Raw genomic sequence first — 24247 nt, 5'->3', positions numbered from 1 at the left:
TACATTCATAAGGGATTCCGTGCTAATTAAATTGTAAATGAAAGTAATTAAGACCAGAATCACCTCGAGGCTAAAATGAGCGGTGATCAGTAGAGTCTTTCTATGTTGCACTTTTCAGCTCTGCAAGATGTTTATCAGTGCTACCGCATATCTTCATTATGAAACTACATACTCTCATAATTGTTGAGATTCCTTGATGTCAAAAGTCATCAGGATTCATCAGCACATCACACATTCAAAGCAAAAATGTGGCCAGTCTAAATGAGAGTTAAAAGAATACACTGGTTACACCACTGCATGTGTAGGTGAGGAATTTAAAAATGAGAATACCTGGTATTCATTAGGCCAGAAGGTGCTGACAGCCAGCTCGACCTGGTGCCACTGTTTGCCGTGAGATCCAGACGTGTTCCACGCCGGACTGCCGAGCGGACCGCCGTTAACTCGCACGTATGCTCGCAGGGCCCCGGGACTGTGGCCGTCGCGGCTGTACAGGAAGTAGCTGAACTGGACGCAGTGAGTGTCATTTTCACTCAGCGACTGCAGCAGCAACTGGGCGCGATGACCCACAGCATGCTGGGAGGAGTTCACCAACATATACGACCCTGAAACGAGCAGGAGAAATGCATGAGTTATTCATAGTGTTCAAACTTTATGCAACGCTACAACACTCGGGTGAGAGTTCAGAGAGAAGCTCTCATTCTGAATCCCAAACGAGAAAAGTTTCAGAAGTCGGAATAATGTATTCAAAAGCAAATCGAGGTGTATTTTAGTTTAGTTTAAGACTAAATACGTTATAGTATTTTGTTTATTTACATATCTGCGGTCCCTGCACATGAGCTTGCCTTCCACGAGTGAGAATTACAAGCTGTGGCTATAAAGCATACACTTCAAGAAAAGTTAACAAGACACTAAAAGGTCTGCGGTGTTGAATCATTTCAAATTGGAAAATGAAGGCATCCAAAGAGACACTCCTGTGCTATCTGTTATGTCTGTGTTTCCCGAGGCAGCAATAACTTGTAGGAGAGTGTTTTTCATTGTATTTTACAATTCGATTACTAAGTTGTTGTTTTTTTAGGAAAAAGAAGAGCCATTAGAGTAAACTGGTATTCTGGGAAACAGACAAATCAGAGATCTCCTGTTTCATTTTGCAGTGGCAGAATGTGCCAAGTCCCCCCTCCGCTTCAAAGGGGTTTTCAAACCACCTCTGTACGTGCCGGGACAAACAGCCATTGAAAATCAGATTTGATATAATGACTGCAGAGAGGAGCATTGGTGAAGTATGTTTGCGAGCAACCAAAATGGCAACCTCACATATTTCATTGTTCTGAATGGTTGTAGATCAAGCCAGAGGCATTTTGGTGCAGCTGAAAAGGCCCATTCAAAACCAAAATTGAGAGAAGTTCTAGACAAACTCACGCTTGTACACACTGACACATTTAACTAAGCTATTCAAAAATAACACATCTACAACTGCAGCAGCCAGAATTACTAGCACTAATGAAAAAAAGAGCACATGTTCATACTTCATTGTTCTTTCAGTTTGATGCGAGAGGGACTCTAACCCTAACCGTAAACCTAACCCTAACCAAATCAAACATGCAACAAATAAACAAACCTGTTTTTAACAACTTCTACCAGTGTGAATCTGTAAGGAGAAACGTGACAGTATTATACGCCAATCGTGTTCCTGCCATGTTTGTGGGCGGTTGATAAAAAGATAAATAAATGTGCACCGTTGAATGAAGGGACAGAATCGCTCCTGGCTAAGACGCTTGTGAATGCTGGAGACAGACACGGTGAGCAAATGAGGGATGGAAGAAAAAACAGAGAGACTGGGTGAGAGAAAGGACCGACGGAAGGTTCCCTCCTGCAAGGTGACGCCGAGGCAGACCGCCCCCCACCGCCACCTCCAAAATAAAACAAAACAAAAAAAAAGCCTCCTCTAATCAGGATAATACAACCCCATTGCCCTTTGCCTGGCATCTGTCCTGCCTCAAGTCTGTGTCTGCTAACGTGATTAGCACAACAATGTTGGGAGACCTTCCTGTGTACTCACATAATCAAGCCTGTTGTCTTTGTATTCCAAGGTCTTTCTGTTCTCAGTCAGAAAATAAGCCCAGGAAACCAGACAGTTGCATCTTTGGCGCCAGGTGTCCCGAAGACATTTATTCTCCACTCAGATGTAATAGCATGTGAACAGTGAATGACCAGACAGAGACACAATTCTCCACATCCCACGCAGTCTTCACCTCTAAATTGGGAAGGCTCCCCCGACAAAGGACCACACTCTGCATTCCTCAGTCTACTCACACCTTCAGAGAAACCGCGCGTAACAACATAAGCGTCGAGAGTTATGATTGCAGACCTCTTTTGTCTTACTCTTCGCTGCCTGAGTGCCAGACACCTGACGGAGTCATCTGCTTCTTTCGTCTGCACGGAGCAGATGCTGAGAAAACACTAATTATCTCCTTTAGAACAAATAAAGACGAAAAGGCTAAATTTACAGGCTGATGTTTTACATAATGAGACTGAGATTCGCAACCCTTAACCCCGACACCATAAAGAAAGTTGAACTGAGAGGCGCCGAGAAGTATGAGTGGTCATTACCTGGAAGCTAGACCGTGGCCTTTGCGCCGAGCCCCAACGCTCTGTAACCGCACTGTCAACAGCCCCTGATTTGTGTCTCGTCCTGGGCTTGGCATCTCTGCGCTCTCATTTCGCTTTGCTTAATTAGATCTCTGTTAGAATTCTCTCCTGCACCCTCCAGGCCCACAGGAGACTCATAAAATAACAGCAAAAGGGCCTAAGTGCCGCAGGCGCACTATCTTCTGTACCGGTTATATCCTGGACGCGAGCCTCTTGAATAGAGACCTTATTATCACCTTTCTGTTGGCCATGCGAGTGCTCACAAACCGGTCCCCTTCTACTTTTTAAAATGCTTTGAGATACACAATTGAAGAAATGTGAAATTGTGTAATAAGGTATTAAACGCGAGTGCCTCCAATGTAGTAAAATTAACGTTCATAGATTAAAGAAATTAAATGGAGGTCCTGGACACATTCTGTGCATGAATCCTGTGAGATAATCTTTGGCAGCCCGCTCAGTATGGATATTATGCACAATATACTGTATGTAATCTGGCAAGTTCCCAGTGTCCAACGCTGGATTTTATCAAAGGCTTGAAAATGTCAGGAAATACAGGGAAAGAAAATGTACTTATACTTCATCTACTTTATTCTCTACACACTCATGCCGAGATAGTACAGATATAACATGAATGCAGTTTGTCAAGGACAAGAACATAAAAAAAACCAACAACAACAAAAACATCCAATCTCCTCTCAATAAATTGTGAGTTGGAACAAACATCTGATAAAAGAGCAAAAAGCAGATGGTCTTGAAAGGGGTGGCCGTGAGGCCAGCCAGTTTATCTTTACCTTGAGATGGGCACATGGTATAACATCAACAGAAGCCGAGGAGATTAAGAACTAGTTACGGGCAACCAAGTCGCCGTTGGGAACACACAACCGCGCCGCGCGCACAATAACACCGTTCGACCACTCGAAGAAATCCTTGATTTTATCTGAAAAGTACTCCTCAACTATGAGTTTTCAGCTTTTATTCTCCATGATTGTAAACCTTCAGTATGTCATCAGCACTGAAAGCCTTCATGAGTTTGTCTAGCGGGAGAGGCTGGACACGCTTTCCATTCTCCTACCGCAAGTCATTTCAGCTGTCGATTAAGTGACATTCAAGTCTGCAATGTATTCAGTGACGCTTTTATATAACAGGTTCACCTGGAAACAGTACTGTTGTAAGAAAGGAGCGTACATGTTCGTATCGGCTGTTGTAGCGGTACAAAGTAGGTACAAATAGCAAATATTCAAATATCTTCAGCATTATTTGCGCGTACATTGACGAATTCGTGCTACTGGGCGAAAGGGGTTAAGAATTTAACTACAGCAATGTCTACTTTTTAATAGAGTGTGGCAACTTGAACACAAACTGCAAAATAAGGGAAGCTTTTCATAATGCAAAATATTTAGAGATGAAACCGATGACCTTGTTATTTGCAAACTGATTGTTTGGCAATCGCAAAAAAAAAAAAAAAAAAAAAAAAAAAAAAAATCCTCAGCACAAAGGTAAAATCTCTAAGCTGGTCTTGCTACTAGGCTCACTGAGAATAAAAGGCTGATAAAATAAAAAGGCACCCACCCCATATGTTGAAGCTGAGAGCGGAAGGAGAAGCAAAAGAGCAGGTTCAGGGCGGGGCATAAAAAAAAATGAAAAAAATGAATTGCCTTTGTGTCAATGTTGGGGCCATTACCAAAGCGTAGGTGACATATGGGGCAAAAAATTTAGCATAAACACATCAAATGAATTATATATATACATATATATACACAGTTGTTGACGCTGTTTGTTACTGTTTTCATGTTTCAGTCTTAATTTAAGATTTTGTCAAAATGTAAATCCTCCAAAACAATCACAACCACCCAAGTCAAACTGCAGTGTGCCATGCCACCATGTGCGTCCTCCGCCCCCACACACACACACACACAAGACAACACCTTTCATGAATTATACTCCAAAGCACAGTAAAATCTGATAAAGTTCCGTCCATCCATTGATGTCCCTCCCAAGGGTAAAAGAACATCCATAACAAGATTAGGACTGATCCAGCACATCGTAAGTCACACGAAGCGCCGCTGGACAACAACCTGGTCACGGGCTGCAGGTGACATTATCGGTGGCAAGACACCACGGTAGGCAGAATGGAGAGGAGGACGACGAGCGGGCGGCTGAGCCCGGGCTGTGTCGGGAGGAATAAAAGAAAGGCGGAAGAACTGTCAGTACAAAACAGGAAAACGCATGAAAGCAGCGGTCTGAAGTTTGTTCCCTCTTTCACGTCCTTTATGTCTGCGCGCCTCAGCTCAGGAAAGCTTTGTTCCTCTGACATCCGAGGCCAGAGTCCAAGTAATCTCAAACACACGAGAAACTCGAGAGACCAAAGGTCCCAATATAATGGGATCAATGTCTGTGTTGGGGTTTAAGAAGCGTCCTTGATGCTGCTCGCTGGGCTATTACTGTTAGCCCGAGCCCGCGCCCTTGATGCTCATTTTTTCACCACACGCCCTCACCCTGCACTCTCTTCCCGAGGAGGTCATGTGGGATTCCAGGCTCAATCTCTCGGGGCCCGATGTCCCCCAACTGTCTGTTTATTTGCCTCCGTCCGCAGTACCCTTCAGAACAAACATGTACGCAAATAAATAAATAAATAAATAAAGTGGGAAACCGGCGAAAGATTGGAGCGCTGATGGGCCACTGACCTGACAGATACATTAGTGTTGTCATCTCCCTCATGTCTCTTTCACTCGAGCGAAAGACCAGCTCACCAATTCAAAATTGTCTCATTATGCAGTAAAATTGTTCACAATAAGCGGCGAGAGCTTTCAGAAGAGTACAGTGCATTCAGACACGGATTCAGTGTAACCAGCACCCGATGTTAATGCTTTCATTACCCACCGCTGTAGAAAGTCAGTGACAAGTGAGTTTGTCCTTTGAGTCGTCGTCGTCGGGATTTTTATTTTTTTTTTTTTGCCTGTGTGACATTATTGATAATTCAAGGCAAGCCTGGAAGTATGAAAACAGCGTAGATGGAGCTTCGATAAAAGGAAACCCGTTGAGTGGACGAACAAGTTCCCTTCCTAATGGAAGATCTCATACGGGGACAAAGCAATAATAAGACATCACACAGACTTAATCGACTTACAGCAATGATACACAATGACAGTGTTCCTACTAGGAGGCTGAGGCTGACCTTATACTCCGACAGAAAAGCAGCACAGTGGTTTCCTCCGAACATGCGGCAGTAAAATCTCCAGCTGAAACTCTTCATTTTGACGGAAGACGTGGATTTGTGCGTCTTCGATGCCAAATTGCTTCCATAAAATGTTTGAGTTTTTTTCTGCAGCGTGAAATAAATTATATTTGTTTTTTTGTTTTTTAAATTACTTGCAGGAAAACAGATAAGTGACTGTTTTTCTAAGTGCCAGCACCCTTGGGAGTAATCTTTCAGGCCTCCCTCATCCTCACAGCGCACGTACAGTTTACAGTGACAACAATGGCAGATTTATCACTTCAAATTGTTACAGCGGTAATTTAAGAAAGCCGGGGGGCTTGATTTTAGACGGAGACGCGCAAAAGCAATTTCACATTTCTGGCTTGCAATCATCAATTTTTCTGCCTGAAATGATTGATTGAACTGTTGCTGGGACATTTTATTGGCTGGACCTAGTTATTTAATTCAGCCAGTGTTTGCTTTAAGGTCGGAACAAGAATCGAATGAGACAGAATTATTATTATTATTATTTATTAGCAATATAATAAGGAAAATATTATAACCAGGAGAAAGGTTTCAGGATGGGGAATTAACTGACGTCACTGGAGTGTTTCCTTAATTCAGTAACAAGTAGATAACATCACCATAAACCTCATCTAGGATCCCAATATAGGAAATACCACAAATTGAGTTGTGAGTTGTGAACAGAGTTTTAAATCCACAAACTAATAGTTCATGACGTGCTCCTTTAGTTGCTATTGCCTTGGTCGCTGTTACAGATCAAAGCTAGCCACCGCTGGTGAAGCTAACGTGAAAGTCGGTTAAGCCTTTTTTTATGTCCAGCAGGGGGCGACTCCACTGGTGGCAAAAAGATAGCAAAAGAAAATACTACTGTTAATGTTGTTAGTGGGGGCCTTTGGGTCCTGTGGGCTGAGGGGCGGGGCCTCTGTGGATCATCCCACAGATACTTGATCAGTTTGGGATCTGGTGAATTTGGAGGCCAGGTCAATACCTTGTGCTGTTCTTCATGTTTTTTCTGAGTTGTTCCTGTTTTTCTGTGTGAGGCTGCATCCTGCTGGGGATGGCTGCTGCAGTGCTCCAGTCTAGGCGGGTGGTACACGTCTAGGTAACACTGAATTGTCACAAGATGGTCAGCGTCATTTACTTCTCCTGTCAGTGGTTTTAATGTTGTGGCTGATGGAAGTGATCAGCGATCAGTATGTTCCCTAATGAGTCTCTTCAACGGAGCATGATGTTCACTTTGTAAATTACACGCCAGTAAGAAAGAAACACACAAAAAAGTGGAACATGTTCCAGGGAGCGGCTCTCTTGTGATTGATAATTTTCTTCCTTGTGCATGTCCTTAATCTTCGGGTTCTCAATCACAGCTGCCCTACACTCCTCATCCAAACGTTATCACTTCTGGCTCCGAGACACCGAGACAGTGACGGCACCAAGAGCCAAACTAATACACGTAACCGCCGTCCAAGCTCTTTCACGCAGTCTGTCTTCAAGATTGACAAAAGCAGCAAACATTTACTGAATCGAATTGATAGCGCAGGGAAAACACCTCGCATAAATCTGATACGACTAGCATATAGGTTTTGAATTAATAAGTGACATTTACTATAGCAGATCCTGCGCTTGCTCGCACACAGACACTACGGTGTCAGACAAGTTAAAACATCACCGTTGCATGGGAACCGTCTCACTCATTCGCTCCCATTCATATCATTTTTCATTATCAGCGCCGCCATCCATCAGGCGACCTCTCTCTCCCACATGATATTCAAAGCAGCGCGCTGTATTGACATTTTCTGCTCTCCAAAATAAACCGGCCCCTCTACCTGTCGCAGGAGATCGACTTGAAATGACATCCCCTTTGTCATTCATTTCTGAATGTTAATAATGGAGCCGTACTCGCCTCGCCAGCTTATCATTTTTCACTCTATACTATTTGGAGGACACCAACGATGTCTTATTATCATTTTATATCCCGTCCTTTCTCCAAATCCCTAATTTAAAATGCAAAAACGGGCCAAAACGTGGCATGAAAGTAAAGCATTGAATTGGACCGCATGGCGCCACCGGCCCTTTTTCCTCAACACTGTTAACTTTTTTTCCCCCGCCGCTCTTAACTTTATCTTGTCGACTCCTCCGAAGCGAGAGCCGAGACTGGTTTTCTCTGCAGGTCTTTATCACCTCAAGTAGAGGCCCAGCAGACTATTACCCACCCCTCGGGGGACAGCCTGGTTGCGCAGAGAAATGGAGGACGCGGGGAAGCGGGCTGCAGACTGAGGACTGATGTTCGAGCGGGGAAATAAATGAAATACAAGGGCTGTTGTCAAAGTAGCCGGTGCCTTCCAGCGTTTGGGAAAGATAAGGCCACGTCAGCAAGTGTTGTTGTCTTCCTTCTAAGAAAAGAGTCGGCTCGGGTTGACCTTTTGCGTTTGTCCTCCAGGCAGTCCAGGATCAGCTGCCAGATTTTGCCCATGAGAGAGGCAACGGAGTGGACATAAGGGAAAAAAAAAAAAAAAAGGGTGGAGGGAAGGACGATGCACACTTTTCTGTTTGTGTTAATGCATTACCAATCCAAAAAGAGCTCACAGCTTGACTGTGAATTTGAGATGCCTGAATGCACAAAAGAGGAAGAAGCAACAGGTGCATCGTCGCCTAATGCAGCATTCATAAAACAAAAAAAAGGGACAAAAAGGACTCATCAGTGAGCAGTAAATTGACGATTTTGACATTTTAGTTGTGTGCATCACCACTGACAGACAGTGTTGCATTATAAGAAGCATTGCATTTCTCAACACATGTTCCGGGAAGAACTTTTTTGTTTTCATGTGGTGTCTAACAGCTCTCTTGTGACTGGTCAGAAACTGGAGTGGGAGTGGTTAAAGCGGATCCCACGGTGCTTGTTCGGTGCTTGAGTTTCTCGTGTGTGAATGACCTGGGCCGAACTTTGTTCTTGTTCTCGCAACCCTCTGTGACCTCGCGGCGAGACGCTAGCCCTCGAAAATGCCAGCTCGTACCAGAAAAACAACGGTCGATGCCGAATGCAGGGTTTTCAATAGAACACGGGCTACTTGACATGTTTTTTTCTTGGAAATCGCAGGTAAAGCCATGTGTTGTGGAGAGTGAGTGGCCGTGTTTAAGTATTGCAATTTGAATCGACATTACGAGACGAAACACGCAGAGAAATACAAAAACTTCACTGGTGCCCAGTGGGCGTGAACATTGATTTGGGGAATTTGATTAAATAAATGTCATTTCCTGTAAGGCAGTCTCACAGCTTGTCAGAACAATGCAATTTACTGCTTTTTACAACGAAATTAAACTAATATGGTCCCTTGGGAAAAAATAATTGCCTGCTGCAGGTGTAGAGGATAGGGTTCAAATCCAGGCTTCCTTTTCACCTTACGAGTGCTCCAGACAAGAAGTACACCTTTAAACGAGTAAGACAGTATTCAGTGGAACGGTATTTCGGATATTTTTGGACTTTTGACCACAGAAACTACCAAGGAGCACTTGAAGGCAACAACAGAGGCATACCACACACAAGTGGGCACCCTGATTAGTTCCTCCTAAATGCTTGAAAGTGTGCTAATCAGAAAAATCACTCACAGCGGCCCTGCATACTCTCACAACGGCACGGCCGGTCATCCGTGCTTTAAGCCAAATCATATGCAACCTCTAATAAGGACAAAGCAATCCAGAAATAATAGTGGAACTACTTGTTCCATGCCAAATCAACACGGAAATCACTCAGGATTAGCAAAAAAAAAAAAAAAAAGTTTCCCGTGCTGGCACGGAGCGACTCGTTCGCGTGAAGGCACCCAGCAGCGGCGCCGTCGGCAGCTCTGAACAACAATACAAAGGAAAATCCTTCACATATTTGCTTGAATCTCGACCCGTGTGACTGAAATTAGGAGCCCATTAAAAAAGATTAGTTCAGCTTTAACTACCAGAAATGCAAATGAATAGAATAATTGCAAATGTGCCCGTTAATGCTTTCTGGACTGTAAAGAATTCATGCGATCCTGTTAAAACTGAGCATTAACTGGAACCCAAACTTTGCACAGTGAGTGAGGAGTGATCTGTAAGACAGGTCCTGCAGCGTAGGCGTACAAGCACAGCAAGAATGTGCAGTATATATGTATGTGTGTATGTATATAAATAGAAGAAATAGTCAATTACCAAGGACTCCCAAAACAATCTAAGGTATGATTTTTGATTTGAGATGCTTTAAAGCTCTACAATCCACTGAGGCTGTGTGTTTCTGACTCGTGTTGGTTTAAACAGATCTTTGCGGAGCTCCACGTCGAAGCGTATAGCTGCGAGGATTTACGCACTAATAGGAACACGGCTAGTCCGCTGTGCGTCTTTGCACAGCTCATGTTGGTGTAAGAGCTGACAAATGTTTAACTGCAGTTACTTTTACTGAAATCACTACAATGCAGATAAGGGAGAAGGCGTCTGAGTGGATGGAGTGTAGGAGGCAGAGGTAGGCAGACGGTATCTGTGCTCGTCTGGCTGCTAAGAGACATGGATCAGGAAATGCCTTTCAGACCAAACACAGCTGTTGTGGTCTGCATCACTGCGATGTGTAGTTACAGAGCTAAGATACGGAAGAGTAGATCTAGCTTTCATTTTGCCCGTTTTTGATTTATTATTACATATTTTTATATATTTTTAAGACTTTATTTTCAGTAAATTCCTACGTTGGACTGCTAGATTAGGTTTATATGGTTTGGATTAATATAGCTCCTTTCATGTAGTTAAACCCATGTTATAAGCACCTTCTGATTCATTTTCTTTGCTACCATGGTGATGAGTTTTGAGATTTTGCATGTATTCACTGACCCAACCATAGTCATCTTTCTGGTGATGTCTGCCTCATAATATCGGCCTCGGTTAAGATGAGCTCGCTCACAGCCAGAATAAAATATAGACTTTACAAACTGATCACAGCTTCAAAAAGTTTAACAGCTACAGGAGGTCATACTTGACCGTCACCTCCTCGCTGGGTTCACAGGAGCTCTCTGCCCGCAGGGTCGGCCTGCACGCAGCAGCTTTTCGTAACCCAGCGTGCTAAATGATAGTGTGCGAGCGCACATGACAACGAGGGTAACGTCACTCCGGGGGCTCTGAAGGTTGGTCGGGGGTGTAATCAACCGTGCGGTCAGGCTGTAACCTCCATCGCAGACGGACAAACTAGATAACCAAGCGGCCCACGATTAATTTCGTCTTCATTCAGTCGGTGAAAATGTATCTCGCCAATGAGCCACGCATCACCATCAGCGGCCTGGTCAAAGAGCGAGCCCACACTGCTGGTCTATAGAATGTCACACGGCCTCATACGGAGCAGCAGGACACAACATATAGCAGATTGAGACTGGTGTCATGAATAAAATATGTTATAATTAAACGAGAAGTTGTAATTATATTGGAAAAAGTAGTGGTAGCATATTGATTAGAGCATGGTTCTTAAACGGGGAGTACATGACTCCTATGGTCCGCGGGAGGTACTACAAGGGGGTCGCAAAATCTTTGGTTGATTAGACATTTTTTATATATATATATGTATTTCTTTTTATTTTTCCTGACAAATTTAAATTTCATTAACATGAGTCCAACATATTTTAGTTAAGGGATATAAGACGTTATCTTTCAGTCAACACTTCACACATTCAGCCATACAGGAGCTGCCTCAATGTATACCGCACTGTTTCACACAGAGCACCACACTACCTGAGACCTGTCAATCTAAGCTTCCTGTACACGGTAGGCCCCGCCCCTGTCGCTGCTAAAGCCAATCGCAAAGCCGCATATTACACGTTGACTCTGTCCGGTTCGGCCGAGATCCTATTCAGCCCCCATGTGATATCCCAGACACGCGCTGCTATGTTTATGTCGGGTATGTTTAGGTTTCTGGCAGTTGGCCACTCTACTGATGCACATGTTTAAAATAAAAAAAAATAAAAAATTAACCTGTGTATTATTTGAATAGCTTCATATTGAATGCAAAATGATAATGATGTATATTTATAAACAGCACTAGGCCGAGTTTAATATAGCACACATATAGTGGGTAGCTAGGGGGTTCCTACTTAATCTCTCCATTAGTTCGGGGATCCTTGGCCTGAAAAACGTTGAAGACCGCTGTATTCCAGGATCTCCTCCAAATACATTTCCTCTCCGTATCCTCTCTTTGCATGAGAAACGGATGAATCTCGGTTTGCATTTGAGAGGAGGCAGGATCTGACAACAGCTGTGATGGCGCCAGACCCTATCTGGCACCACCTCCCTCCGGACCATGCTGGAGGCCAAGTAGCTGAGAAACAGCGTGAACATGTGGACAGCGGAGCTGGGGAATTTCTCGTGGCCTTCTCAGTGGCGGAGGCGGCGGCCGCTCCGGGGTGTTGCAGAAATCCATAAACCTCACCTTCCCAACACCCAGCTGCAGTTCATCAGCCGCTCATCACTCTCACACAGCCCTGAAAGACGTGATCTCTCCCTGCAGCGCAATTAAGGAGCCTTAGAACTGCAAATACAATATTGATATGGGCGGCCCCTTTTCATATCGCCATCGGCAATGATCAGCAGAGTAGGTATTTTCTCCATTAGGGTGAAGTGAAATATTATATGTATGAGCCGAATTGCTCAGATATACCGATAGCCTCTTTGAACTTAACATTGAATCCGGTGTAAAGATAACAGTTAATGAGCGCAGCAGTTACTTGACTTTTCTAAAAACCAGATTTTCTTAAAGGTCACATGCCATCACAGACGCACTGTTAAATTAAATTTGCATCGTCTGCAGCTCTTCTGCTATCTGCCTTCGCAGATTAAATTTAGCACCAAAAAAAAAAGAAAAAAAAGGAAATGCAAACGCTGCAGTGCGTGTGGAAAACATAAATAGATTAACATTTATCTAATTATGAGCATGTAAATTAACTGCTGAGCATATGTTTAAATGTCAGTGAGGTGCAACTATCCACCACTAGAGCCAGAGACAATGCGCATATGGCTCTGGCTCGCTGTCCCACATTTCAACGCCTACGGGGCATTCACACATTCCTTTGTAACGCCTGGCCACTTAGTTGCGCTGTAGCAACCAGGCCTCGAGGGCTTTATCCCAGCTAGGTGTTTCCCCGAGCAACAGTGCCAGGACGACAAAGAGAAAAACTCCTCCATCATGACAGTGCAGCTACATGCCGAAGTGAATTTTCTGAATTAGTGTACGTGTGCAGGGATCCCTCTGACCTTCTCTGTACGAATGTTTAAAACATTATCTTGGCCTTAGCCTCGACCTACCTACTCTTTGTCCCGCCTCTCAACACCCAAAGAGATAAAATAGAATGAATTAATGCGGCGCCATTAATTCATTCCCCGTATGCCCCTTCTAACTGGGGAAGCTAAATTTAACACGGCCGCAGCAGAAAGGCAACCCCTTCAAAGTATTTATTTTCTCTGATATAATCAGGCATAATTTCTAACCCTCAGTACTATAAAAGGATTAACAGGTAGGGAAAAGGAGCGGGTGAATAAATAAATAAATGATTATTTTCAGGATGGCACTGCAAATCAGCGACTAATGAGACCCGAGATCGAAATTTCCCCCCAGCGGACACGGAGGAGAGAGGCTTTCTTTTCTCCGATTATCGCAGCTTTGTGTCTGCGATATCTGGAGAAGGAAAAGACAATCCAGGGAGAGGCTAATTTTTTGATTAGATTTTCATTAGCACCTTGTTTTCGGTGATTGATCCCATTAACATGTCAGCGTGGCGACATGCCCCCGCGGTAAAATCACAGGCTTCCAGGGGACGAAGGGCACAGCCGCATAATAATGTGCGCGGTGGTTTGGTCCTCCGTCTCGACGCAAAGCTAATGAGCTGCTCACGAGAGGGAATGAGTGACAGCTGGCGGAGGCCGACGTGATAAACAGTCTTCACCAAACACTCCTCCGGAGCTATTTTTATTTTTTTAATTGTAAACACAGACATAAGCATATATTTTTTTTAAACGCAACTGTCAAATTACATGTACTTAAAATGTATCGGTATTTCCTTTGGTTGTTTCTAAAGCTCCACATAAAGTCAACATTGTAGTGATTTAATTGAATGGCTCCAGGCGCTCCGTATCCCAAGATATTTGAGTCAGCAGTGATAAATCAGCATAACAAGCCATCGAAGCAAAACAACCTCATATACTGTCGACTCATTTTCCCTCTGCCGCCCTCCGCACACGTAAACAACGTTTGCTCACGGATACATACACCTAATCTTGACATTTGTGTCACAGCGATGTCAACTGACGCAGCTTATGGCCTTCGGGAAGCTCTTTAGCAATTACTTAGCTTGTTTAAAGGGGGCCTTCTCCAGTGCCATCAGCAAACACGTCCACCCACACTATACCTCCCAAAAACACTTAAGTTCCAATAAATTCTGCCGGCGCTTCTGTCTTTCTTTATTTATTTTTTTGTTTCCACTTGTGGATGTCGTGACAAAACGCCTCTCTGACTCTGCAGATTCGTATTATTTGAGCTCGTCGCTGCGCCCGCTGTCATCGTGTAGCGTTTATTTAGCTGCACTCGGTGAATGAACGGTGTGAACAATAGCATTGCCATGTGGCGGGAAGAAAGAGGAGACTGTGTCCACTGCGTCACAGGAGGACGTTAGAGGCTGACGGATGGACAGGTGCCAGGCTCAGCCCAAGAAGGGGCTACAGTCTAGTGCCAGATAGATAAATCAGAGGCAGACACTGATAGGCCGCAGAGTCATCATAATGACAGGCAGGCTGGAGCCAGAGGCAGGAGGCTGCAGTTCCGCCCATCCCAAAGGTGTAATGTGCCTGTGATTAACTGTCAATCCCCCCCTCCTCCTGTTTGGTGGGCAGACGCTCTATCTCAATGTGAAGCACTCATCATCGTGACAGCTACTGTAGCTCTGACCTTGGCCTCTACCAAGACCGCCACACACATTTTATTTGGAATTTCCTTTTATGGAAACAATTAATAGCAATACACGACAGAAAAGCATCTCTGTTTTTATAGAGACACAGGCACTTGAAGCAGAGTGATATACACCCACTTGCCAGTTTAATAGCTACACCTTACTTATTAACACAAATAGCTAATCAGCCAATCACATGGCTGCAATTCAATGCGTTTAGGCATGTAGAGGCGATCAAGGCAACTTGCTGAAGTTCAAACCGAGCATCAGAATAAAGGGGATTTAAGTGACTTTGAACGTGGTATTGTTTTTTGGTGCCAGACGGGCTGGTCTCAGTGTTTCAGAAACTGCTGATCTACTGGTATTTTCACGCATCTCTGAACGCACAACACGTCCAACCTTGAAGAAGATGGGCAGATACAGCAACAGAAGACCAAAACATTGTCTGGTCTGATGAGTCTCCATTTCAGCTGTGACATTCGAATAGCAGGGTCAGAATTTGGTGTAAACAACATGAAAGCATGGATCCATCCTGCCTTGTATCAACGGTTCAGGCTGGTGGTGGTGTCATGGTGGGGGGATATTTTCTTGGCACACTTTGGGCCCCTTAGTACAAATTGAGCATGGCACCAGATCTCAGTCCAATAGAGCCCCTTTGTGATGTGGTGGAACAGGAGATTGCCATCATAGATGTGCAGCCGACAAATCTGCAGCAACTGTGTGATGCTGTCATGTCAATATGGACCAAACTCTCTGAGGAATGTTTCCAACACCTTGTTGAAAGTATGACACCAAGAATTAAGGCAGTTCTGAAGGAAAAAGGGGATCCAACCCCAGAAAGGTGTACCTTACAAAGTGGCAGGTGAGTTTAAGCATTGCTATGGTGAGCATCAGGAGCTCTAGTGACTTTTTCAAAGTGTTTAAATCTTACAGAAGAAGGGAGTGAAACAAGGTGAGACAAATTAGCACCAGTTGTATAAATAAAATGTAAAAGACATATAGCAATTGTTTCCGTTCTTATTCTGAGGAATAATAGAGTGTCCTTATCAGTATACGGCGTCTAATGTTTTTGCTAGATGCTTTTGTTTTTGTCTGTCGGATTTTTAATGTATCAATCAATGCAATTCCCTCACTCCAAAAACTGACTCCAAAAGCGAGCCGATCCCCACAGACCTCCATGTTAAATGCCAGAGTTGAAGGCAGAAAGAAACACATACGCAAACAAAGTTTTGTTCTCCAAAGCTAATTTTCCAATCAACAACAACTGTGGAGAGTGCAGATCTTTGTACAACCGATGCATACGTAACAGCAGGGTTGCAGGTGTTGTCTCAGGCCTCAGTTCCACTCACACTCCCAACTTTCTGGCCATTTTTGAATTAACCAGAGGTTAAGAGGAGTCAGACAGAAATCCTCCGGGTAACAACACGTCCACCTTGATACAATCAGTAATTCAATTTTGTTTTGTGGATTACAGTGACACTTTATCAGGACGAAGCCATTGTCGTATCCGTTAATAACATCTATGTTTTTTCAACTAAGTGCCGTCTTTCATGATAGCCTTTTGGTCAGGGATCAAACAACGATCACACTCAACCAAAGTGACTGGAAAAATTACCCACGAAAACCAACCATTTTACAGAAGAAGCCGTAGCAACGAGGCCACCGTATCTAAGAAGCGCACACTTCTTTTCAAAATGTTCGCCTCCTTCTCCACTGCTGTGAGCTCTTCGACGGAGTTCTAGTGACTTCCATTGTGAATGGAGTGGAGTCTGTCAGAGTGCAACCGCGACCGGTGCTTCCCAAGGACTCGGGACACAGCTGAACGCGACCTTTTATTCCATTACGCCAGAAAAGCTGCAACCTTTCCAGCTCAAATTGGTGTTTTCAGCTGGTACGAAGACGGAGGCGGAAATATCAGTTTCCTTTATCTCAAAATCGGAGCAAGATTCAGCCAGTCAGGCATAACATTATGACCACCTTCCTAATATTGTGTAGGTCTCCAAGACCTCAAAATATTAGCCTCCAAATCAGTTGTGACTCATCAGAGAATAATACTTGATCAGTTTAGGATCTAGTGAATTTGGAGGTCAGGTCAACACCTTGTGCAGCATCGTGCTGGGGATGGCTGCTGCCATCAAGAAGTGTCATTGCTATCGGGTGGGGGTCTAGGTGGGTGGTACATGTCTAAGAAACATCCACACCAATGCCAGGTCCAAACGTTTCCCAGTTTCCCATGTTGCGGCTGATCGGTGTAGATATAGAGAGATTTCTGTCATTTGATTGAATTACTTTCGGGTGCACGACATGCAACAATAGCCCCCAGCATGCAGTGCTGACCGGAGCACATGTACACCACCATTTGAAAGCAGCTATTACTTTGTCTTATTCTCTTCCCGCAACGTTTTCACCTTCCGTAAAAAGAAAATACATTTAAATTATACTTCACGAGTCCACATGGGAACATGTGGCCATTGCATTCGATCCATAATCGCCAGGCAGCATTGACACAACACACATCCTTCGGTGCGGGATAAAATCTGTGCGAAAAAACACTTGGAGAACGTCCAAACCGCACACAGAAAACGGCCCGATTTAAATTCTGACTGTTAAATGGCGACATTAACCACTAAATCCACGCTGCTGCCTCTTACCACCAGCTACGGAGAGCCAGTTAGAAAAGATGCCCTTGCATATGCAAATAAGGAGGAAGCCGGTATTCATGCGGCCCAATGTTTTATGCAAACTGATGAGTGCTGCAAAGTGCCATAAGCACCGCGCAGAGACTGTGGTTGTCATTAGATGAGAAATGCCTGTTGTTTGAAAACAAACACCTGCTGTGTGTCGAGATGGTGGTGTGGCAACACTACAGTATGTTATAGGAACTGTGACTAATTGCACAAGCATGTTTAACACAATAGATGCTGGGTTTTCCTCCACAGATAATGACATTATAAAAACCCAATGTTTTTTTTTCTTTTTTTGTTGTTTGGCAGTTGTCCTTTTCTAATGATGACGCACTTATCTCTGGATGTAAACAGCATCTGTTGGCCATCACTGCTCCTTACTGCCAAGAAAATGTATCAACATCATCTGTATACATCACAGTCAGTAGACTTTTTTTTTCTTACAATGAAAGAGGTTTCTGTTTTCCAAAGCCTGCCAGAAAGTGTGCTACTCATTCCCTGTTTTTGTTTAACCTCCCATCGATTACTACCTCTGCTACTGCTGCTGGCTGAGAGCAGAGTGCCTTTTTTTTTTTATTCTCGGCCCTCTTTGTGGTGCCTGTCTGAGGTGTGACATCCTCATCCTGACAACGACACTAGGAGAGGGGGACAAAATCTTTAGGAACGAAGAAACAGAAAATGAGCAAGGCAGCAAAGCGGCACAGCCTCGGATTCCCTGAGCCTTTGTGTTCGGCAAAGGTCGGTTTGCAACTGTGGGCATTAAATACAGCGGACAGTGATTACAACAGACGCAGGGAAAACAAATTAGGACTCAAGATCCCACGTGACTTCCCTCTCCGCATGCAGTGGTTTTACTGTTGCTCTTCTGCTTTCCTTCTGTTTTTTTGTTTTTTGTTTTTTTTTTTTGATTAAATTCTTTTTTGTGGTCTCAGACTATAGAGTGACAATGCGATGACTTCAGGGCCCAACCTCCCACACTCAAGCTAATATACAATTTGATGCATGGTGAAACGGTTATTGAGTTCATCCGATATTTAATGATAGAGCGCATCTCTGTAAATGGCCAGCGGGGAAATTACAAAATAATTACTTCTGACATTAATCTCTCATGCTCTGTATTCTGTAGTACATCTGTTTGCTTTTTGCCATCAAACCGTGAGGGAATATGATATGCAAGCGAAGTGGCAACATTTCCACGATAAAGGAGCGTCCCTCTGAAACGTCTCTGGAAAAGCACGGTAGCTTTCACTCCAAGTCCACTTTAAAATAATCAATAAAAGACAGAACACAAAAACGTGCTCCCCCACCAAAAAAAAAAAAAATGGTTTTTAAACCTCCGCGGACGGCTCGGGCTACTCCCCCTCGTTGCCTGCCAGGGCTTTTATCTGCACCTCTTGCTTGAAAAGAATCAGAAAACTGTCAACTGCCAAACTCTGAAGAGCGGCAGCATGGCCATTAGGCAACCGCAGAGACCGCTGCGCTCGCTTTCACAGGGCCTGCAATAGAGCAGCGCTGAAAAGCCCTGCCAAGCCCCCGCCTGAGGGAGCTCTTGCGAGCTCAGGGGCCTATTTCCGCCTCTACATCCAGCCTGCACTCATCAGCCGGTCTGTCTGCAATCAACAATAGAGCCAGATGGACAGAGACCCGAGGATCTACAGCCCGGCTCTGCCGTAAACGAGGCCAAAAAGTGCGGAGCTCAGAGGCAACTTTGTTAAGCCACGAGGATCTCAGTTCAACAGGTGCACGGGAAAAGATCTGGGGCTCAAAGAGTGATTTTAGTCGGCATTTACCCAGCTCATGTTTACTTAGCATGCAAATGCTATTTTTGAGGCATGAACTCACACGTGCGCTTCTTTATGTCGCAGCAGGAGGCCCACTCACACCTGGAGGCTGCAGAATAAACCGTCTCTGAACCGGGGAACTACATGCATCCTCGAGCCAGACTTTGCGATACTAATCTAGAACTTACATCTAAGCAGAAAATTAATTCACTCAAGTTACGGGATTTCACTACGGCTAAATACGCCGTGTAGACATTGTTCTCTATTGTTTTAGCGTCTTCTTATGTTTGGCTGTGCGAGATGTGCAGGCGTGGAATTAAAATGTAAAATGTCATACGAGAACAGCACAGATGAAGTGATTCATCAAAACACGCAATCAATGCTCTAATGTCTCTCAGCGAGGTAGGAGTCTGACATTAACAGAAGAACTAGAGAAATTTAATAATCACAACCAGATTTCAGAGGGGGCAGAAATTCAGGCCTGTGCTGACAACTAGAAATCAATATTTGCGGTATCGACCGATAGGTGGGTGCGTTCGCCAATGCGTATATATTTTTTTATTTACAGACAACCACAGGCAGCCCTGTGCTGCTGGAGACACTGCAGACCCATGCAGCCCATACATTTCCCCTCCACCACAAGCAGAGTGCTGGAAAACGCTTGTACTTATAGGCATGTTGAGCATCGACATCGATACTTTTTTTTTTAAACAGTTACCAAACAAAAAACTCTATTAACTTCATCACTCAACACCAACACATTACAGTCATTAGCAACAGTAATAACTTTTACTGTAGGAGTTTGCTAGCTGACGTCTTTTTCTCTCTCTGGCAAGCTAATAGTGCAGGTTGTCAATCAACCACAACAAATGTTTATGTTTTTGGTTAAATTGAGACTCATTTCTATTATGTAAATGGAGGGAGAAAAAATAGTATCAGCTCCAAATGACGACTCAGAAAAATCGGCAGCACGTATCGGCCATCGGCATCGGCCCTAAAAAATCCATATCTGTCGATATCTACTGACAGCACATTTGTATTTCCTTGAGCATCTTTATTTTTTTCCTTTTCATATGTTCAGGTTGGACTGAATAGTAGCTACACAATAACTGAGCACTGACAAATATTCCAGTTAATATTCCATATTCCAGGTCTGATTTGTCCACAGCTTCTGGACGATCTCCAGTGCAGTCTGACCGCGCCCTGTGCTTACCAGCTCGGCTCTGTAATCAAAAAATAGCACCAGTCCCGAAGTAGGTGGCTTACTAATAGCCACAACAAAGCTCCTCAGCCATCTGCTTGCTTGTGTGCGTTGCGTTTAAAGACCAGGAGGCCTCATGAGACCAAATGCCAAATGTGCCCAGAACAAACAAAGAGAGCTATACTGTACATTTCGCGGTGACCTGCCGAACCCCCCAGGGCACGGGGTCTTCGTGAGATCAAGTCAAGCAGAGCCAAAGGGGAAATGGGGAAAAAAAAAAAAAAAAAGAGAAAAAATAAGGAGGTGGAATGCCGGCAGCATCTGCGGAAGAGCCTTTGAACTGCGGATAGGCCTAAACCTTTACGCTTAGGACGTCAGAGTGAGGATTTATAGCTGTGCCCTGCCGCTGTAAACAAACATGACTGCTCCATGTGTCCATCCACATACACAAACACTCATAATGCCTCCTGCAGGGTATTACTATGATGCATATACACACATGCATGCACCGATAAACACAGGCAACAGACCCACCATTACAGTACACCGACACACTGTACATGCGCATGGGAGCCGGCTAAAAACCTTCCGTATTCGCCTTATTCGTCTTTGAAGTGTTCTTCCTCCCCCTTTGCCAGTGCGAGGAGGTTCGACCCGCTAAAGCCCGTGGAAAACAGGATTAGTCTGGCCCAGCTCCTTAATTAATTGTCGGGATGTTTGGCCAATAAATCTTGGTTATCTGGCCCTCTAATCGTAGCAGGAGATAGCGCGACTCTGACCCGGCCGCTGGAATTTTTAACAGTTTTTTCTGTAATCAGGCTCCAAGAAATGTGGAGGGGAATATCTGCTTCATTTTGCACCTCTTCTAATTTAATTTAAGAAGAAGAACAAGAAAAAAAAGATAGGGCAGAGCATTGCGGAAATTGTTGTGCATCATTAGATTAGTCGCTAATTGGCTTGCCGTATTCTGCAGCGAGTTCGGTTCTGGGTAATTTTAAGATTTTTTTCTTGACACGAGGTAAGAGAGGAGAGGCTCATGGGGGGGGGGAGTAACTTTCTCAAAGTGAAGCATTGTTTGACTGCACCTGAAGTTCAACTGTGCAGATAGTTCCTGCAGATATAAAGTAGTAGCAGTAGTATACGGGGTGTCTTGAGACAGACATACTAGCTGACATTTGGGTTAAATAAAAAAAAAAAAACACCTTTACACCCAGAGGCATACACGCCTACAGCAACGTGCACAGGTCGGGACGGCGGTAGCTGGTGTTCGTCTGCTCCTGGCCTGCCACAGACAGCTCACCTCTCTGGAGATTTGGAGCAGCAGATCTTAGTCTAGCTCTGAGTCTGTTGCAACACGTCTGTGTAAGAAGGCATTTATAATGCACCAACCAGAGCCGAGGAGGAGGAGGAGAACTGCAATGTCATCTCATTCTCAATATCATGCAACAGCTGGGAGTGAAATAAAATTCAAGGCGCTAGACGGGGATGGAATATTTTTAGGGGGAAAAAAAATGAATAAATAAATAAATAAGTAAAAAAAAATGAGCAGAGAGTCAGAGAGTGAGCAAATGAGTGAGATAAGGTGTGGAACAGCTGAGATACAGGTGCAAGAGTGCACTTTGAGGACATCCTGAGACTCAGTGAAATGGAAAATGTGTAATGCTTGTATGTGTGTGTGTGCAGACTGTTAATTTTAATGAGGAAAGGACAAAAATCTGCTTCATAGTACGTCCCCATTGGGCTGATCGTTATAATTTAAGATGAAGAGTAGTTTGAGTAAAGTAACTACATGATATCATATATATATATATATATATATATATATATATATATATATATATATATATAAATATTACAGCACGTCTACAGAAAATGAATGTGAGTCAATGTAACGCCTTCTGAAGTGATGAAATTCCAACATTGGTTTGTGTGTGTGTGTGCTCTCGTACAGCCATCTTTCTGAGGACCAGCTTATGATTTACACCATCCGAGTGAGGACATTTATGTAAAGTGGGGACATTTATGTAAAGTGAAGACATTTATGTAAAGTGAGGACATTTACGTAAAGTGGGGACATTTATGTAAACTGGGGACATTTATGTAAAGTGGGGACATTTGTAGACTACTTTGAGTAAGGTAACTACAAGACATTATATATATAAATATTATAGCACGTCTACAGCTCGTTCTCCAAGAGACTCAGACAACTGCATTGTTTCAAAGAACGCTACATGAAATCTTTCCTGCCTCAATCCACAGGCCTTTTCAACTCCTCATCTGTAAGTGACAGATAACACTCTGTACATTATTTCTTTTTTCTCCTTGTATTCACTTTTTTTCCAATTCATTTATTTCTATAAATCTGTAAATAACGTGTAAATAGTAGAATTAAATCTAAATTAATGTAAGTCAATGTGCAGTGATGGAAAAACAACACTGGTTTGTGTGTGTGTTATACAGCCATCTTTCTGAGGACCAGCTTACTATGTCCACCATCCGAGTGAGGACATTTGTGTATAGTGAGGACATTTTGGCCGGTGCTCACCTCTTTACAAAACAGTAAACAGTAATCGATGACGATAAAAATGAAAAACTAATCGACTACAAATGTGTAACACAGGCTGAACAGCAACACATAATTAAGAACATCAATGACAAAACCTCATCCAATAGTATAGACTCCAAGTCAGAGCTATAATTCAGTGGAGCTGCTACAACTAAAAAATGTCCAAAGACGAAGTGCGTTGAGGAAGCAACATCTACTAACAGACTGTTAGAGAACAAAAGAAATTAGGAACAAAACGAACACTGTGAGTTTTAATGTTAACAACATCGAGAAATGTGTCGCGTCCAGACTTTGTAAGGAAAGCTTTGGTGATTCTAAGAGACATCTGTTCCGGCTGATGATGTGTATTATCAACTGTCACATGTGGAAAACAAGAGCAAAAATGTTAGCATATATCAGGAGGAGGAAGACAACAGACTCAAAGACCAACTGACGTTTAAAAATCAGAGCGTACGTCAACGAGTGTCCTCACAACAACAGTCATACAAACGTGTGTGTGTGTGTGTGTGTGTAAAAATAGGTGCGTGTGATCCGGAGCTGGGCCGACTCCTCAGCTCCCAAAGAGGCCCCAGATAAATTAGGTTAAGCGATGTGCAAATCCCACAGCTGTTTGAGGGATCGTTTTGTAGCCGTGCAAGAGGCATCCAGCTGCGCATCACAGACTGTCCCCACCACCTCAAAGAGAACACATCAAACGGGCGAGAAAGCGGCAGAAAGACTTTGAAACATTATATTTCCCACAAGTTAGATTTTGAAATTCCCTGTTTTCTCTGCAACGAAACACATTACAAGCAAAGCGTATAAAAGAATATGAGTTTCCACTGAAGTTATGATTATGGCTTTTTCTATTGCTCCCTTTAGTGAGCATGGCCCTTAGCAAGGTGACAAGGAAGCGGCCCGCGTAGCAGTGGGAGCTGGAACTTTATAATTGTACTGTCACAATAAAACTGATGCAGGGCTTCCAGATTTCGGTTTATGGCACCGCCTCAACAGCTGACACGGAGGCAGAGCGGCTGACTCCCAAAGCATGGCCGCTGCGTGTTTATTTCCATAAATCAGTTTGCCGCGTATGCGAGACATAAGCGCGCGCGCGCGCAGGATGGTGCGCATCTGGGCGCCCGCGCCAAGTTCGCTCACGCGGGCAACCAATTTACAAACGCGTGTCCTCGTTCCCATCTTCGGATATTAATATGTGAGCAAATGTTACCAGACAGCT

General features: G+C 43.8%; 1 protein-coding gene across 7 annotated transcripts in view; it reads right to left on the bottom strand.

Moving 5' to 3' along the window:
* ptprub (protein tyrosine phosphatase receptor type Ub) overlaps positions 1-24247 on the bottom strand; it is a 160571-nt gene that overhangs the window by 72343 nt on the left and 63981 nt on the right. For all 7 annotated transcript variants that reach the window (XM_047597752.1, XM_047597755.1, XM_047597756.1 and 4 more), the window contains exon 3: positions 331-602. In XM_047597752.1, coding sequence (XP_047453708.1) covers positions 331-602 — 272 coding nt within the window. The remainder of the gene's footprint in view (positions 1-330; positions 603-24247) is intronic.

Source organism: Mugil cephalus, chromosome 11 (genome assembly GCF_022458985.1).
Source record: "Mugil cephalus isolate CIBA_MC_2020 chromosome 11, CIBA_Mcephalus_1.1, whole genome shotgun sequence".
Lineage (NCBI taxonomy): Eukaryota > Metazoa > Chordata > Actinopteri > Mugiliformes > Mugilidae > Mugil > Mugil cephalus.
The sequence above is the reverse complement of the archived record's forward strand: the minus strand, read 5'-3'. Positions and strand labels throughout refer to the sequence as shown.